Raw genomic sequence first — 18160 nt, forward strand, 5'->3', positions numbered from 1 at the left:
CTGGTAATTCTGCCTCACCCGAATGATCCACAGCAGCTGTGTGCCTCATTTAGCTGGCAGGTTACACTGACCTTAAGGCTAATGGAGCAGGATAGCTGAAAGGTTCTTGTTTATCTCACCCAGTACACGTTGTTTCAAGGGTTGTGTAAATACTGAGATGCATCAGCTATTCTAGATAGATTTATACACAAACTACCCACTTGCTGAAGCGCTGAAAGTTGTAGCTACAAGTGAATGAAAACTTATCTCTTTGTCAGATCAATTAGAAAGGAAAATAAGACTTTAGAGGGCCACGTTAGGGTTTTTTAAAAAGCTCAGTTAAAGAATTAACATACAGATCTTGGTGTTGACTACAGGTCACCCACAACTCCTACATTTCCAGTCACTAAAATGACAGTTTATGCTCAGCTTCAGGTTTACTTATATGAAAACAGGCTGGAAGCAAGACAGTATGCAGGATGTGACAGCATCTCACAAAAGACAAAAAGAAAATGGTAAAAAGTGTCAGGAAATGGCTTAGGAAGATAACTTCCATCAGGGAGGTGCTCAAGCATGTAACGGAGGCAAGGAATCTAGCTAGCCTTTCTTCTGCACTGGCTCTTTTCAGTGTGTTTACTGAAAAAGTCTCATAGGACTCTTCCTTCCCATATGCCCTTAAAAGTACGGATTCAAATATTCAATGTAGGAAAGCTCTTTTATGATGGGAGATGAATGTGTTTAAAGAATGAACAAAACACCTTTCAGTGTATACTGTTAACAGTTTTGTTACTGTACAACACATCTGCAGGTAGTTTTCAAGCAAGCATCACTCAGTAGCTCTGTTAAGACACCTGTATTCATGGAATATGAACACTGACAATTTCCAGATATTCTGCTTTGACAAGACAGGGCTAAGTACTTCACCAGGATCAGTTCATATTTTATCACCTCCTAGAACTCAAAATATGCTTTTCCAAATAATATGTTTTAAAAGATCTGCAAGTTAAAAAAATTAAAGTATCTAAGTATGTGCAAAGAAAAGTGCTCCTGCCTTGAAAAGCATCCAACATCATACACAACTGATGTCAACCAACTGATACCAAAATGAAAACAAATCCTGCGTGTATAAAAAATTTACTAGTTGTCCAATTAAAACATTCCTTCCAGAATCAATGCACATGAAAACTTAGTAAAATCTATGAAGAAATACAAATCCAACCTCAACAAAAAAAAACCCTGCTTTTTTGCTGAGGTAGTCATTTATCAAGCTAAAAACATCTTTCAGCATTTGTCAAGTATCTTTACTCCTTTTATATTAAATATAAGCATGATTAATTTTTATTGCAAACACGCATTAACTTTTACTATCACACATCATCACCTTTTCAGGGAGAGTTGCTCTTAGATACAGCAGGTGTGCCTGAGGCTAGCTAAGTGATTTTCTAACACTGCTCAATTGGTGCATTTGATCATGTAAACATGTAAGTAACTGATGTGCTTCAACACTAAGAAAGAAAAAGGCGGCACAAAATCTCACTTGCAGCATTTTAACAATAAATTAACAAAATCTGACTTCCCCACCAGATGCAACATGGAGTGTCCTTGGTATAGTTACAAAATAATGATGCATACTGGAAGAGAGTCTGGATGCAAGATGCAAATAATTAGGTAGGGATAAAGCCACCTTTCCATTCTATACTTCATCTGAGCATCAGGATCCTCTATTTTCTTACCAACAAAAAATTACCACGTTTATCAAGCTCCTGCAAGTATGCTGAACTACAGTGACACTGAAAGATGCCATGTTCCAGTGGTACAGAAACAAGGAATAGACTTCTGGAGACTAGAGGACCTTGAGATTTGCCTATTCAAATGTAGCACCAAGCAACTGTTCAATTCTTGCCTTCCCAAACCAGCCTTATATAACACTGGGATTATTCTGTGTTGATTACATGGAATTTAGGCTGCTGCTTCTATATTAAAGACAATACTTTTAAAAAAGTATTATCAATGCACATGCAATAATTTATTTCTGTATTGCCAATTGACACATGTATGTATTTTTTAAAAATGTAATATATATGCGTGTGAGCATGTGCACAGATAAATGTTTATTGCTCTGGCCACAAGTATCCATAATATGTTAATGATAACACTGAAATGTACGTTTCCCTTACAGATCTAAGTCACTTATTGTGTCAACTACAATCAAAGCTTACTGTTACATGCACGCATTACAGCTTCCACGTTTCTCCCCTGAATTATGAGCTGCCTTTGTATTCACAGAACCATGAAATCACAGAATCATTTAGGTTGGAAAAGACCTTTAAGATCATCAAATCCACCTGTTAACCCAGTTGGATCCAAATCCACCACTAAACCATGTCCCTAAGCACCCCATCTTCACATTTCTTAAACACTTCCAGGGATGGTGATTCCACCACCTCCCCGGGCAGCCTGTTCCAATGCTCAAACATTCTATCCGTACATGCACAATAAAACTGCTGTCTTGATGTGGGTGGCAATGACTGATTCATGTGAAAGGACTGCTTTCAGTCTAGGCTGAATAATCATCTAAGTCCTTAAACAGATGCAAAGTTAGAAGATCAGCATGCAGATAATATTGTCATCAAGCTATTTCTTAATACTACCAAAGAGATTCCCTGGGTCACTTACCCCTTTGTGACATTTCAATAAAACTGATTCCCTTACTACTACTACATCTTAAATATAATATACCACATCAAGATTGTTAGATGTAAACACATTTGAAAAATTTATGCCTGTGTAACCCTTTGCATAGGAATGTTTCATACTAAAGCAAAGAGGATTCAGATCCGCATATCCAAACCCTAGCTCAAACTGCACAGCAGCATTAAGTAGATGAATCAGTTACAAGAACATTCATATCACATGCTACAAACATGATTTCTAGTCACAATCTGAACCACATAGTTATAAAGATCACGTTGTTTACGGGCAGTGACGAGGAGCCTCACCCACAGTCTTAAGAGAACAGCCTTACAGCCACTAACTCCAGTGGCGAGGGCTATACTCAAGAGCCGAGGGAGGCAAACCCCTGCTTCTTAAAACATGCTGTTCACTCTTAACAGTATAACCACATAAAACAAATACCGTAAACTACAAACGGTAAATGCATTCTTCCCAGATATATACATTGCATGCAGAGCTCTGCTTACTTAAAACCAAATTCTTATTTGTACACCAAACCATTGCCCGGTATTAGAGACACCCTCCCCTACATGAAGAATAGAAACTATTGCAATAATGTGTCCCACGCACATTATTGCACAATTCCAAATAAAAGAAAGCTTATTTTCATTGGAGAAGAACTCTCACCAACTCAATACTGCAGATAGATGACAGTTGCACTACACTTATCTAAGGAAATTAAACACACTCACCTAAAGCACCTTCCCTGCAGCACCTGTTTGAAATACCCTAAGCACAACTCCCAGTGTTAACTACAAACAGCTACATAATTCACACAGCAGGATAGGTAGGGTCTTCCAAGTGAAATCAAATTTTTAAAATGACAAATAGTCTTACACAGTTCACAAGAAGGCAAAAGAGTGCAAGTTTGCTAAGTCATTTTCAGCAAGTCCCAAATTGAACACCACAGAGAGTCTATTTTATCATCTGTTCAATTTAAAATCATCATGTTTATCTAACCATAAATTTTATTTTATTTTGAGGAACGGAAAGAATTCTTCAGATACACAACTTTAGTACTTACGGGTAAAATGATTAGAAGTGGATGGATTGACACTATCACCACTGTCAGCACTTTCACTGCTAGAAATGTCATCATCTGATTCCCGCACGGAGGAGCAAGGTGAGGAGCCATCAACTTCTTCAAACTTCCTCTTTAAAATTCCACTCATCGCTGCAATGCTGTCACATGCACCTGCAACAGGAACAGAGGCAATGAGGCACTGAAACATCCAACTGTAGAATATGCAGTCATAACCTCCAAAGGCGTTTTTACTTAGAAGTACCATTAAGTTGCCACTTCCAGTCTTCACTAAACATTTAGTATGAAATGAGATATAATTAATTAGGAGACTGTGAAGCCACAGGAAAGGAAAAACCTGTGGCAAGTCTAACTTGACATGTATGGAGATGGCTATTTCACTAAAACAATGTGTAACAGATTGCTTTCAGGGAGTATTTTTCCCATTTTGATGTCAAAGGCATCCCTGATTGCTAGGTTATGTTGTGAAGCTTCAAACAAGGAAAAAAAGGGACTTTTGAAACGCCCACATTTGGTCCCTTCCTTGGCTGCCACAGCAAGAAGGAATGCTCACAATCAGGGATGAAATTAAGTAAGAAGAAATCATCAAGAACACTACAGTTCCCATTGCCAAATACATGACATCTATTCAGTGTTCACATCACCCCTGTAAGACATCCATCTGACAATTCCAGTACTACAGACAGATAAAGAGACAATGAAGCCACAAAGACCATATATGTTTTAGCGCTCAATAAATGCCTGGAATTCAGAAATTCCCCACCCCGTTCAGAGACCCAGTTGCCTCTCAAACTCCCTCCTTCCCACGTTAAGAAATGGGATGCCTAATATATTCCTGAAGTTGAGCAGAAGATTATAAAGCAAAGTATTCAAGCAGAAATTTAGCAGCAGAGGTAGAAATGTAACATGAACCGCACATAATCAAAGAGAAATCCCCTTAAATAACTGGGGAGAGTTCAAGAACAACTGGATCTTGCTCAGAGGACACGGAGCTACCACCATGCCACCTGCAGCACGGCACAGGCCAGCAGCACTGATACCTACCCAGGTGAAAAGTCTGTCCAGTATTGATGACGTGCTGGACTTGCCCAGGAGGACACACAGCCTAGCACTACAGACTTACCACAGGCTTCTGCCAAATCCCGCTGAACTCCAGAAAAAAAGAAAGGAAAAGAAATGTACATTCCTCACTGAAACAGAACTTCTTAAATCCCTGCAGCTACCTTTAGGACTCATTAATTCTGAGCCTGCTGCATTCTGCTCCATCTAGGAAGCTGCACTAGATAACCTCCAGAGACTCCTTCCAACCAACATTTCTATGGTTATATGTTTTAAAAAACCATAAATCTGTCAGGAAGCTAACATATGCTAGGCTAAATGGCTACTAGTAAGGATGACAAGGTTAAGGCAGAGACTCCAGCACTGGCCATACTGTTTAACAATTAGCACATTTCAGAGTTTTGGCCCAGGCCACCTGGCACTCTCCTTGATAACACAAGATGAAGCAGGTGCCAGAACCATTCCTAGCAGGCAGCCAGGATGACGGCACTGGGGTTGTGCAGAGGGCTGACAGCTTAGCCACTGTGGACAAGAACCATACCCTGCCACTTGGCAGCACAAGCCAGAGAACACTGTCCTTAGCCTGCATCTTTTTTTATCTCTTGAATTAATACAGAGGTAGTCTCAGTGATGTAGCTGCTATGTTCTGACCCTGTAAGCACAGCACTTCAGCAGATCCTCTGGTATCTTTGCTCACACCTGGTCTAGTACCAAGTCATTTCAATGTCTCCTATGCGTCCTACAGCTCCCTTCAAGCTCCAACACCAGTTTCCCTCCTGGAAAAAAGCAAAGCAACAGTGTGAAGAGGTTTGCAACCAACTTTGGCTTGATATGAAGCTTGAACAGTATAAGGGTAGGTATATGAAGCTGAGAGAAAAAAACGCAGCAATTAAAAACCTGATAGGCTCACCAGGTTACAGAGTCCATAGGACTAATTTAAAATTATAATTCAGAAAACACTGAAGTCTCTCTACAGGAAATCCCAGGACTGAGGTGGCAAAGAATTCATGGTTTCATCCCAGCACAACAGAAATTTAGTTCTAATTACTTGGTTTGCTTTGCTGACAAAGCATCTTACATTGTCTGCCAGCTCCTAAGCACAGCAGGAGGGAGTCATGGGCAAGTTTAAACTTGCCTTTGGAAGTCAAAACTAGAAATTATGGATACATTATACAACATTTTTATGGTATTATTTAATTACAAGGACTAGAACAGAAGTTTTACAATAAGGGAATTCATTCACCTCTTAGAAAGCAAAAGCTCTGAGAAGCACATACATGATTGCACCAAGTTTAATATCCTGTTTCCAGCAGTAGTCACGATTTAACGCCTCAGTGGAAGGCAATGGGATGAGAAATCCAGCCACAACTACTGCAGATACATGGCTATGCTTCCTCATCCTTGCAGTCAATTTCCCCTAAGCACAAGGCTGAAATGTTGCTATATGACAGTGCACAGTCTCTTCTAAATTCATCTGACTTGCTCTCCTGAGGCAACAAGTTTCATTATTAGTTTGCTGGGGGGCAAACCCGCAACAAAACACATCTCCCAAAACTACAGCCACAGACACTTCAAAATCACAGCCGTTTGTCTTTACGGTATTTTGGACAGCGAACAGCAGCAGAAATGCTCCGGTGTCTAGCAGCCTGGTGAACGGGATAGAACTCCACACATAACAGTACTCCCCACAAAGTGAAATAGCTGAAGAGAAGTCACTGAGGTCTTGCTGTTTTACAGTGATGTTCCCATTTCAGTCGCCAACAGCGATTATATTCCAAGGGAGGTGCAGGGCATCTGCTGATCCTGTATGGAATTAGGAAATGCCTTTATACTTGTGGAGGTGTGCAGGGGGAGAATGGTGACAGAGGTGCAAATGGAACTGCGGCACCAAGCTACTCATCCCAGAACTGAGGAGTCTGCTTAACTGCTGCAGCTTCCGAAAGCACCCGCCATGTTACCGCCGACGCTCTGCTCACCGCTGTGCAACCCCTACGAGCCACCTCTGGGGAACTCCTCAGAGCAGCAGAGCCTCTTGCTGACGCTATTCCACTTTTAATGTGGTAACTGAAGTGTTGATCAGCGAGAACAAGGATGAGAAAGTGAGCAAAAAACTGTGCAGGTCTCAACACACTTGTGCACTCGGTTACTATTCAAACAGATTCTTCCCAATTCTGAGTTAACGATTCCCAGAACAAGACATGGATTCCCGTCAGAAGGTATCCAGCTCTTGAGAGTAACATACAGGGAGCACTGGTCCCCAATACAGCTGCCCTGAGACTGCTCTGGGAACCGCTGCCGGATCGCCTAGGACCAGAAGCAAAAGCAGGAGTGATGTGCAGTCTCGGCAGGTGCACATCACCACCTCGCAGTGACACCTGCTCAGCCCAGCCCCTGCAAGGGGACATGGCTGATTACTGCTTGTTGAATGAGAAACAGCTGCTTTCAACCAAGAAACCAGTATCTTATTAAATGCCTCCAATGCCTTTGACTGGTCCTCAGATCAAAACCCCTTTCCTTGAAGGCTCTCCCCATCTGTCACCGAACTGTCTTCTTCAAAGGCACGTGAGCTTTTTCAGGGTCTCGCTTTCTCACTTTGAAGTTCCCCTAGTACAAAGGCCACTTCTGCATATACCCAGAAGTTAGAGGTATGAGATGCCTGAATAACTTCAAGTCCAGGTCTCCCTGGGAGCCTGCAACTTGGTGTTCTTCCAAGCAAGGTGTCCAAGAACAAAGCGAAAGGGAGTATGAGCGCAGAGCACGTTGAGAAGGAACAGGGGCAGAAAGGCTGGGCCAGGCCCAAACCCACGAGGGACTGTTTATGTACCTGAAGGCTGATAAATACAGCACAGCACCTGGCACGCTACCTGCACACACCCGCTCTGGGTTGTGAATCTTGGCGTTCTTCTCTATGCAGTGGAATGGTCTCCACCTAGGCAAATGACTCGGGTGCTCGCACTAAGCTATAGCTTGGCGGCAGCAATTACCTACCGAACAACAGCTTCAGCTCCCCAGAATCGTGGTGGGTTCCTTAGCTGTTAAACTACTGCGTCCGTTAACAGGAAACCCATTCAGCAGCAGACCTTTACAAGACAGATGTTTTAAGAGTGACCTATGCTCTGTTCTTGAAAGGGAAGGTTTACGTGCCTGCCTTCAGGGATGGGCACTGGACCGTGGCTGTGGAGCGCAGGGAGCTCCTGCAGCAAAGAGCCGGGCGGTGGTTCTATGCTGAAGGGTAACCACGCGGACGCTGGGGATTAAAACATCTAACCTCTAATTCCCTTGCTTCTTATTTCATTAAGGAGATGTGACTTGGGGACTACTCCCGAAACGAGCACAGCCCACCCTCGCTACAAGAAGTGTTTCTGTTCAGAGTCACTGCAAGGACAGGGTATTGTACAGCCGTGCCGACACTGCTAGGAAACACGCTCCTCCCTGCAGCATGTCACTGGGCCTCAGCATCAGTAAACGAGCTCTGCTGGCACTGTAATTTTGCCTTGCCTTCAAACACAATGGGATTCTGATCAATTCTAAAGCACTTTAAAAGGAAATGTTTGAAAAACAAAGCAGATGTATTAAATAATAGGATCTCCAGGGGAATCACAGCTTGGCCTGTTCACTTTCAAAATTCTTTTTCTGAACATTAATCCCTCTCCCCTTCAATAAAAGGCAATCGGATTCCTTTAGTTTATGTTCTGGCCACCTTAAAACCAACTCAGCTCCCTTAACACCCTTAATTACATCTTTAAAACATTGAGTTTGCATATCATAGCTAACGTAATGTCAAAATTACAATTTAAATATTTAGTCAGAACTTCCCTATGAGGAAATAATCCTCGTACTACACAATGCTTGCTTCAACTGAGAAAGCATTAACACTTGGAATTACAGTGACACGGTATTCGGTTGTAAGACCACACACTTTCTTTCAAAAATATTTCCAGCCATTATGACTTCAAATGCAGAGAAAGCGAAGTGAAAGTGTCAACAACGAGACTGCCAAAGGGATGGACAAAAGAAACGGCTACACCAATTTAAATGGCTAAATAAATATAGGCTAAAAGTCAAGTCAAGGGTAAATATATAAATTTATACTGCCTCTGGCAGGAATCAATTATGCTGGCTACACTGACCTCTAAATACATTCTTCTGGAAAGGGGAACACTCTTATTCTCTCACTTTTTGCTCATTTTCTCTCATCTCCTTTGAAAATTTCATACATACCTTCATTTATGTTTAAACTTGGCAAAAATATTTTCAAAGTGAAAAGAGATAAACTGTTTTATCTGTGTTAATAATGATGATTAAAAAAAATCTTGCAATTACAGTGGTTGAAAATCAGTCTCACTCCCACGAACTTTAAGGAAAACACTTGACATTTTTAGGGGAGACGTCTCTCAAATGTCAAAGTTGTGCCTAAACACATGAAATTTTACCTAAATTACTCAGTTTGAGAATGACAATACTGACTGAATAACAGCACAGCGGAAGAGGTATAACTGGAGAGAGGAAAAAAGATCAGAGGGGATCAAAGCAAAAGGTTATAAAAAAAGTCCTTTCCTACAGAAGTTGGACTCTGAGCTGAAAATGCTGAGTTTCAAATTTCCTTCACTGTTTAAGAGAAATATAAATGAAGCAGCAAAGCCATGCACTGTCATGATCACTGGAGGCCAGATACAAAGAAAGTAAACAAAGCAGACATAAAAAAATACAGGAGTCCTCAAAGCTGAACATTACCATGCAGCAGGTATTCATCTATGTTACATATCTGAACATACCGCTGAGGATTTGCATTAGCTCTGCTCACTTTGAACAAGCCAGCACAATCAGCAGAAGCAGATCAGTTGTACTAATATACCCAGCTTCCCAGTAGATCTAATTTGTGAAGCAGAATGCTGCCCTAATACAGTTAAGACCATTTGCAGTATACTTGTGAAATATATTCCTAGCTTCAACAGGCGTTTCTGAAGTATGAATATACATTGCTTTGGATAGCAAAATAAATACACAGTAAAGGGTCACACGATGGCAAAATTTATGGTGTTTGCCAATTACTCATTGCTTAGCTCTGCAAATGTTGCTCTTCTGACATAGGTTTTCTTTTGTCATACACTGATAAAATTTAATTATGTACACACATTTAATGTAGATGTTTAATATGCCTTAACAAATATTATTAAGAATTCATCACATTGGTAGCATGAAAAATTGTCTTAGTTTATTATGCACCAAATCCTGAGATATTCAAGAACTGCCTGTGCGCAGCCAGCAGCCATTTGTGTTTTAGTATCGCTGCAGCGTTATACAATAGGCATGCTCAGCACGTTCCCTAATGGAGACTGTTTCAACTTTCCTTAATTCAGTGTTCAAATTCCAGCTTGGCAGATGATTTTGTCCAACCCGATGCCTTTGTCTTGTCACATCCATCCAAGAAAAGGCACAGCTGCAAACCTTCTCCTGTGCAAGCACTGACACAGATCTGGGATCTCCAGGAGCCTCCAGGTTTGCAGTGAGGGAGAACACAGAAACTGGTGTGGAGCCCCTGATACCACAATAGTCATCCAACTTCAATAACAAGTCATTTAAAACTTATGCTATGAGCTTGGTTCTTTGCAGCTTGTTTTTTGGTTGCAGCTGACAAGCAACCAATCAAAAGATTTTGGGTTGATGAGCTTTTTATTTTTTTTCTTTTTTTAAACACCAAAAGCACAAAAAACTTGGTTTCATCTTTCTAATAAATAGTAAAATTAGAAAGAACATCATTAAGCCAGTTCTCCAATAACTTCACAGGGCTGTGAGCATTTTTAAGGCACCAGATAAATATCTGGCACGGCTATTAGCAGCAACTTAGTGATAGACTGGCATCTCTAGTAGCCCAAAACACAACTTGAAGAGGTTGCTCTGTGGCTTTTTCTGCTGGGAAGCTGAAAGAAAATGGTAGAAACTAAACAGCAGCTCAAAAATACCAAAACCCCTACTATTTTCTTCAGCAGAAATATTTGAGGAAGAGTATATGAAACAGGCCCATATTAACAAAAAGAATTTTGGTCAGCAGGAGCCAACATTCAATTGCCACCAATGAAATAAATCCAGCTCCATGCCATGAGCATAGAATCATGACTTCATTCAAGGCTTGGCCTCAAGTGAAGCCAAAGTTAGTAAAAAGATGTTTAAGTGCATCTTTCTCCCCGGAGAACAGAGTCAATAAAACTATTCGTACTGGAAAATATAAATTATTAATATCTACTGGAAGGCTGTGATGTTTTGAAACTACTATCTTCAAAAATAGCTTTATGGCTGTAATAATTCAAGCTTTCTATCTAAATCAAGCACAATGTACAACCAACCTGTAATGTTACAACCTGCAGGTTTAATGCACACCCAAGACAGTCCTAAGTAGACATTCAGGCCCACAAAAAACGGCATTTAAACCTTAAAGATGACAAATTAGCATTTGTTTCTATTTGCTTTTTGAGTTTTCACCATAGATGGTGTAACTATTCAACCAAGAAAACCAGTATGTTTATTTAAAAAACCCTGGAGATTTTTAGCAATATCATTATTTCAACAATAAACACTGATGTGGGAAATTCACCAAAAAAAAAAAAAAAAACAACCCATAACATGCACAACAAATTACTACATGCAGAAAATAGTGAATTTATACAATACCACAACTGATAAGATTCCTCCTGCCACTGACACATATATGAGCAGTGTTGATAATTCACGTTCTCTTTTAATAACAGCACAAGGTAAAAATAAGTTACTCAGTTATCACCTAGAAAATACAAGTAGAATTTAATTTGAAGTTTACAAAAAAAATAAATTCTGACAAACCAACAGAACTTGATTCTTTATGGATTTGCTTCTTCTGGATGGACTACCTGAGGCACAGTAGGGGGTTTGGTTCGCTGATGCTCTATCCCTGGGTCACAGTGTTTAAGCAGTTCTCTGTGTGGTTACTCTGATAACTGGGGACTTAGTCACAATAATTTTATTTTATTTTTTTTTACTGGTGTGAACTAACAGTCTCTCTTTTCTACCTTACCACCCATTTGCACAATACTTGAAGAAGATCTACTATTTTTCTTTCAAGCTCAGCTGAAATGGGCTAAAAAAAACAAGGAAAAGATGATAGATGTATCAAACCATGTAATAGGCACAGAGAAGTCATAAGTGCCTCGGCCTAATTTCCTTAAGAAATCAGTCAAAAAGATCAGCTACACTAAGATTTCAAATTCCCAAAGTTAGTTACCACAGCATCACAGAATGAGATGGTTTTTGTGAAGACAAAACATGCATAACCAATAAACTAAAATGCTCCTCTGCAAGCCAGCATCCTCCTCACTAATTTCAATAACTGACCACCTCAAAAGGTAGGATTTTTAAAGCGCGTATTCACAGCCAATCTTTGCAACAGTCACGTCACACTTTTGGCCAGCAAAAATTACACGTAGGTCCTTACTCACCTGTGCACATGCACCTTCATAAACCCGACACAAAGGCACACATAGGAAGGATATATGGTGTTATCACAACATGAATATGTAAAGCTACAGACCACAGTAAGACTGGCCTAAAATTAGATCCCAACTGCATTGGAATTGTACGTTGACTCTCTTAACTTTTTTGTAAGACTAAAGAAAATCTGGAGTTTATGGCTGCAGTGACTTGGCATCATAATAAACATGCCTAAAAATCCCTTTCCATTCACTTTGTAATTCAAAGCTGAAAACTCTTCCAGAACGCTGACAGAAGAGCTGCAGGTCTAATAATAAGTATGTACCCATTCAATTCCCAAGGCACTCCTGTCACCAGGACAGTGATGAATAGGAACCAAGCCGCTAGCCCATTCCCACAGCACAGCCTGACTTGGAAGCACCTTATGACCGTTCAACGACACCTCAGCCGGAGGACTCTGCTGGGACAAAATTAATTATCTGCCCTACACTCTCCTGAAAAGCACTGCTGTGAAGGTATGTGGCTTACACTTCTAATCCGAGATATTCTATTTTATTCAATATATTTTATGATATTCTGCTTTATGAAATCTCTGGTAATTCTGTGATTTCCGGGGGAGCCAAAATGAGAGGGTTAATACTCTGCAATTTTCACTTTTCCATTTTACTGTTAAAAGATGTTTGTTTAGAAATAAGAGCCTGTGAGAAGGGCATAAGGGTAAACAACTGAGTGACTTAATTGAAAGCTACAAAGTTGAACCTTGAGCGACTCTGAAAGTGAATGGTTCAATAAAGACTCTGGTGCTACAAGAAAGCAGAGCCACGGTGGCTCTGCAAGCACTCCAAGCCCCCCCAGAGCCGTGGGGTTACCCTCCGCGCCCCATAATAGAACGCTTGAAGACAAAAATATTTGCTGGAGAATAGCCTGCTCAGCTGTCACAGTTCACGCTGGAAGTAAAGAGCACTATCATTATCTGTCCAGACTAAAAACAATGAATAAATTACATTTTGTGGCTTTCAACGTTTTTTTGTTTACCCTTTTACCCCCACACAAGTGGTATTTACTGGAGATTGCCATCACTTAGGCAGTACAACTGAAAACATCTGCAAACCAGCTTAGCTTTTTAACATACTACATTAAAAGGAGACTTTGTTCAATTATAATAAAGAACAGATTTTCAATCACTGAGAAGTTCATTACAAAATTCAGATCCCTAGTCAAAAAAACCCCAACCTTCTCCTGAAGCCGCCACCACGTCAGCCTATTTCACCCTCCCCAGGAGCACCACTAGCCAGCCGCTCGCCAGGTGGGAGATGCCCAGGGGCACGGCGGAGCCCTGTCGCACCCCCCCAGGGGCAGCCCTCCTCCCCGTGCTGCGACCCCCAGCTGGGAGAAGAGCCCCCCTGTCGCCCCACAGCCCGGTGGTCTGTGCCAGCAGCTGCAGAGGCACCACAGCAGCCCCCGCTGCTTTACACAGATAGCACTTTTATCGGAGGGGCTGCAGCCCCCCGGACCAGCTCTAGACCAGCCAGCACAGGCACGGACACCAGAATAGCCACAGCAGCACAGTGCTCAACACAGACCAATTTATCCTGATTCACAGCACAGATGAAAAACACGACTTATTTACAGGCAAGCACAGAAATGATTTACCAGTATGAGATAAATAAATGTAACGTGACCCCAAATTCCCCTCACTACCCTCGAAGGGGCAGCACGCTAATGAAAGCTACAACTACCACGGAGGTTTATTTACTCTGCAGCCTTACCCTACATAACAGTATCACTTGATTGCATTTCCTCATCAAAATCCAGGACTACACGGATGGCGATGCTACAATCAGTAAATGATGTTCTAGTTCCTGCCCACATCCCTCAGAAAGACTGATGAGGGTCAGGCTCCGTACCATGCACCCTGTATTTCCTACTTCACATTAAACAATAAAATAAATATGCAAATCCCTATTGCTTATGAAAGAGAAGGATACCAACCAGCCCCAAACTGAACCAGGACATCAAGTTAAGCATTTCATGAAATGATTTATGAAGTAGTAACCAAAAGCCATCTATCAGAAAACCTAAATACAAGTGCTCCAATACATTTTCATGTTAAGTTTTAAGAAGTATCCTTGCTTGTATTTTTGCATTAAACATACAAACCCCTGAAAAACTCAAGGAGATCCTCTTCCTTTTATCCCTGATTCCACTTTTAGACAATTTATATATTAAGCAGATTCTCTAGCAAATTTTTATGGTGATACACATTTATATTCCTTTTTTCATCTTACCTAATTCATTGTGGAAAAAAAGATATGAAGTGATGAAGAACAAAAGCAGAGGTGCTAGAAATGCAAACTTTTTTGGAGGATAGGGGCTAAGACTAGAGGAAGGGGAGTTGCTAGAGAAAATTCTATGTATATCTGAAAGAGGAAAAAGCCCACAATGTTCCAGTTTGGGGTTTTTTTTGTTACAAATTATTCACAACTCCCATTTATCACAGATTTCATTAGAACACTGTATCCGTATTTGTGAAGAGATGGAGAAACCAAAGCCGTCGTATTTATCCCAGAGCTGTTTTACCCTAGTAAATATTTTTGGCTTGCGTGCATTTGCAGAGGAGTCATACCTGTCTTTCATCTACACTCAATCCCTACAAAAGAGTAATCAAAACAAGAGTAAGCAACAGTAATCAAAATTTACCTGTAGGACTTCAAACGGCATCAACATTTTAAAGATGTTATGGTGTCTGGTGATGTTTTACTAAGGGAAAGGCAAATTCATAACCCAGTTTTTCTCAGCATAACTGGTTCCCAGCAAGGATAAAGAGAGATACTGATTCTTGGCTACTTGTAAATTTATCTGATTTCAGACAGCTTTACCAAATTTTAATAGAGTTTACCTGCCTCACTTTAACCTGACCTTCCATCTGCTTGTTCGGAGGGAAAAAAAAACCCTAAGCGTCAAGGTTTGGTTACCAGAAGTACCTTCTATGGGCAAATAAGAGTTTTAGGCAGCATAATCATCTGTTGCTATTTCAGAGAAAACATTTAAGCTTTGGAATGAATTTCCAAACAATTGCCATTATGTACCCTACACCATGACTTACATGTCTTCAAATAATATTAAACTTAAAACTTTATCATGCAAATATTGCATCCGTCCCATTCAACATGTTTTTCAACAAATGCAAATTCCTCTTTCCAATAAACAAAGGAGACCAAAAATCTAAGATACACAATAAACGTGCATGTCTAAACCAAAACATTATACACCGCACTCGGGCTTCTCAGGTCTGCGAGTAAATTAAGACTAGCAGAATTAAGACTGAACTTCAGTAACACAGCAGATCAGAATCATGTTTGTGTCTCCAAAATGCCCAATGCATGCAAAAAGATCTGGTTCTATTTATGATGCTTAAAAGAGCTCAACATACAGCATACAAACTGCAGCACAGATTTTTTTATACAAACCATAGTTTATCAACAGAGCTTAGATGAGGGAAAACAGTGTATTTTCAAATTACCATCACCTGGCAGCAGCACAGAACACCTGTTTGCTTCAGGAATTCTTTGGATCTTTTTAAGTTCTTCAAATAACTTAATACTGGGAGCACTTTAGAACATGGAGTGCCAGATCCATAGGAAAACCGTTTGGGTTTTTGCTTTCTGCATGCATGTATGGAAAAGGCAGGTGTACTGCAAAGTTGTGACTCCATTATAACAGCGGGAATGCTATTCCAAAGGGATGTTCCTATTGTTATTTTAGTGCATGCTGTTAATTTCATCTATATACATACTTACTGTAAGTACTTAACTGCCTCATAAATCTAAACTTAAAATCCGCTGTACTCATTTTAGACAAATATGGTAATTATATGATAATTGCATGACTCTATGCTGCTTTATTTTCTCCATTGAGATTAGCGCAGAGGGGCACGTTCAGTGCTACCTCACGGCATCAGATGGTAAATACCGCAGGTGTCACTACGGATTTACCAGCGTTCTCCGTGGCGCAAACTGCTGGTTGCACAGGAGCAGCGTGATGCAGGAACGACCCGGCCGGCCTTCCAGCTCCATTGTCTACACCCGAACAAGGCCCTTTGCGGAGCGATGCCAAGCTGTACCTGGGGTCTGATACACGATTACTGTTTACAGAAAAAGCATCTTAATACAGTGACCGCACAGCACCTTCGCTTCGGTTTTAGCAGTGTTCGTAGCTGGAGAACCTCGTCCTCCGAGCCAGGCCGCGTTGCCGCACCTGGAAGCGCGGGGGCTGCGCGGCCCGCCGCCCGGGAGCGCCGCACGGAGCTATCCGCAAGGGTCACCCGCGCTCCGCCCCGCACCCGCGCAGCCCGGGCAGGAAGCGCAGGGTCCGAGCCGCGGCGCCCCGCACCCGCGGGGCAGCCAAGCGGGCAGGTTCCGGCTCCCCCGCCCGCCCCGCCGCCGTACCTGGAGGCAGCGCAACAGCCCCCGCCGCGCCGGGCCCGCCCCGCCTCCTTATTTGCATGGGCCCACCCCCGCCGCGGGGCATGCCGGGCACAGCCCTCCGGGACAGCGTCCCGCTGGGGCGGCCGTGCCGCGGCCCCCGCCATCGCCCGTTGCGCCGCCGAGGCCGCGGGCCCCCGCCGGAGCCTGGCGGCTGCGCTCGCTCGTGCCGCCGCCCCCGCCCCAGAGCCAGCCCGCCCGGCGCGGCCGCGTCCAAGGAGACCCGCAGCCCCCGGCCGGGCAGCCGGAGCCCGGGCTCCCCTTCTTCTGCCCCTTTCCCGATGAAGGGGCGCGGGCGCCCGGCTCGGCCACGGCATTAGCATCACGCACAGACACAATAGCCCGGCCCACGGCCGAACCGGCCCCGCCGCCCCCCGCTTTACACCGCCACAAACCAGCTGTTCCCAAACGATTCCCATGGGCGTTTATAAAGACCGGTCCGCAGGGGAACCCGGCCGCTCCGGGGAGCACGGCGGGCTGCTCCCACCCTGCCCGCTGCCATCCGTGCCCCCAGCGCTTCCTCAGGGCTCCCGCTCCCCGCTGCTGCAACACCTCCAGCCCAACGCTGCCCCGCGGAGGCACCGCCGGCCCTTCCAGTTCATGATAGAGAAGAAAGAAAAACGCTACTGTAAAGAGATTTACGGATAAAAACTTTCACACGGCCAATTTCTATGTGATGCGATACAACAGAGAAATTAAACGCCTATCCTGTCCTCTGTAAAACACACACGGGCCACTAAAATCTTCCGGGGCGGTTCTCCATAAAATACTAGGTACGATCGACCGAGAACTACTATGAGAAATAAATACTTGCTTGGAAAATAACAACGTATTTTGCATTAGTATTAGAGCGAAATAAACGCAGAGGGTTATAACGTATCGTGCCTGTGTGCATGCAATTGCATTAAAAATAACAGTAACCACCACTTTAAAAACTATCCAAGAAAAATGCGGAGGAAAAAAATCAAATGTAAGTGCACTGTTAGATATGCTCCAATGTAATATTATTTTTAACCAAACACAGACACTACAAATTTCCTACTGAGAGAGAATTAGTGTCAAATACATAGCAGAATAATAGATTGTTGTTACTAAATATTTTATGATATTGTAAATGATCCATCTAGCATAAATATGATTTTACCTGCTATCCGGTTTTTCATGCACAATTGAAGTCTGAATTGCACCGAAATTATTATAATAACAACAACATTTTTACAATGAAATCTGATCACATAACTTACACAATTTATTTAGCTTGGTATCACATCGATGTGCATCCTTCCAATTCCACCTTACACAATGCAAAAAAACCCTGGCTTTACTAATAAAAGAGAAATAGTAAAAAACGTGCTTCTATTTAAAATAGTGAACTGTGTGAAGAATCCATAAAACAACTGAC

At 42.2% G+C, this 18160-nt stretch overlaps 1 protein-coding gene across 5 annotated transcripts in view; it reads right to left on the bottom strand.

Annotated features, from left to right (window-relative positions):
* CSRNP3 (cysteine and serine rich nuclear protein 3) overlaps nt 1–18160 on the bottom strand; it is a 111552-nt gene that overhangs the window by 30722 nt on the left and 62670 nt on the right. For all 5 annotated transcript variants that reach the window (XM_080399075.1, XM_080399076.1, XM_080399073.1 and 2 more), the window contains one exon: nt 3737–3907. In XM_080399075.1, the coding sequence (XP_080255201.1) occupies nt 3737–3907 (171 nt within the window). The remainder of the gene's footprint in view (nt 1–3736; nt 3908–18160) is intronic.

This window comes from Falco punctatus, assembly GCF_963210335.1.
Source record: "Falco punctatus genome assembly, chromosome: 8".
Taxonomy (NCBI): Eukaryota; Metazoa; Chordata; class Aves; order Falconiformes; family Falconidae; genus Falco; species Falco punctatus.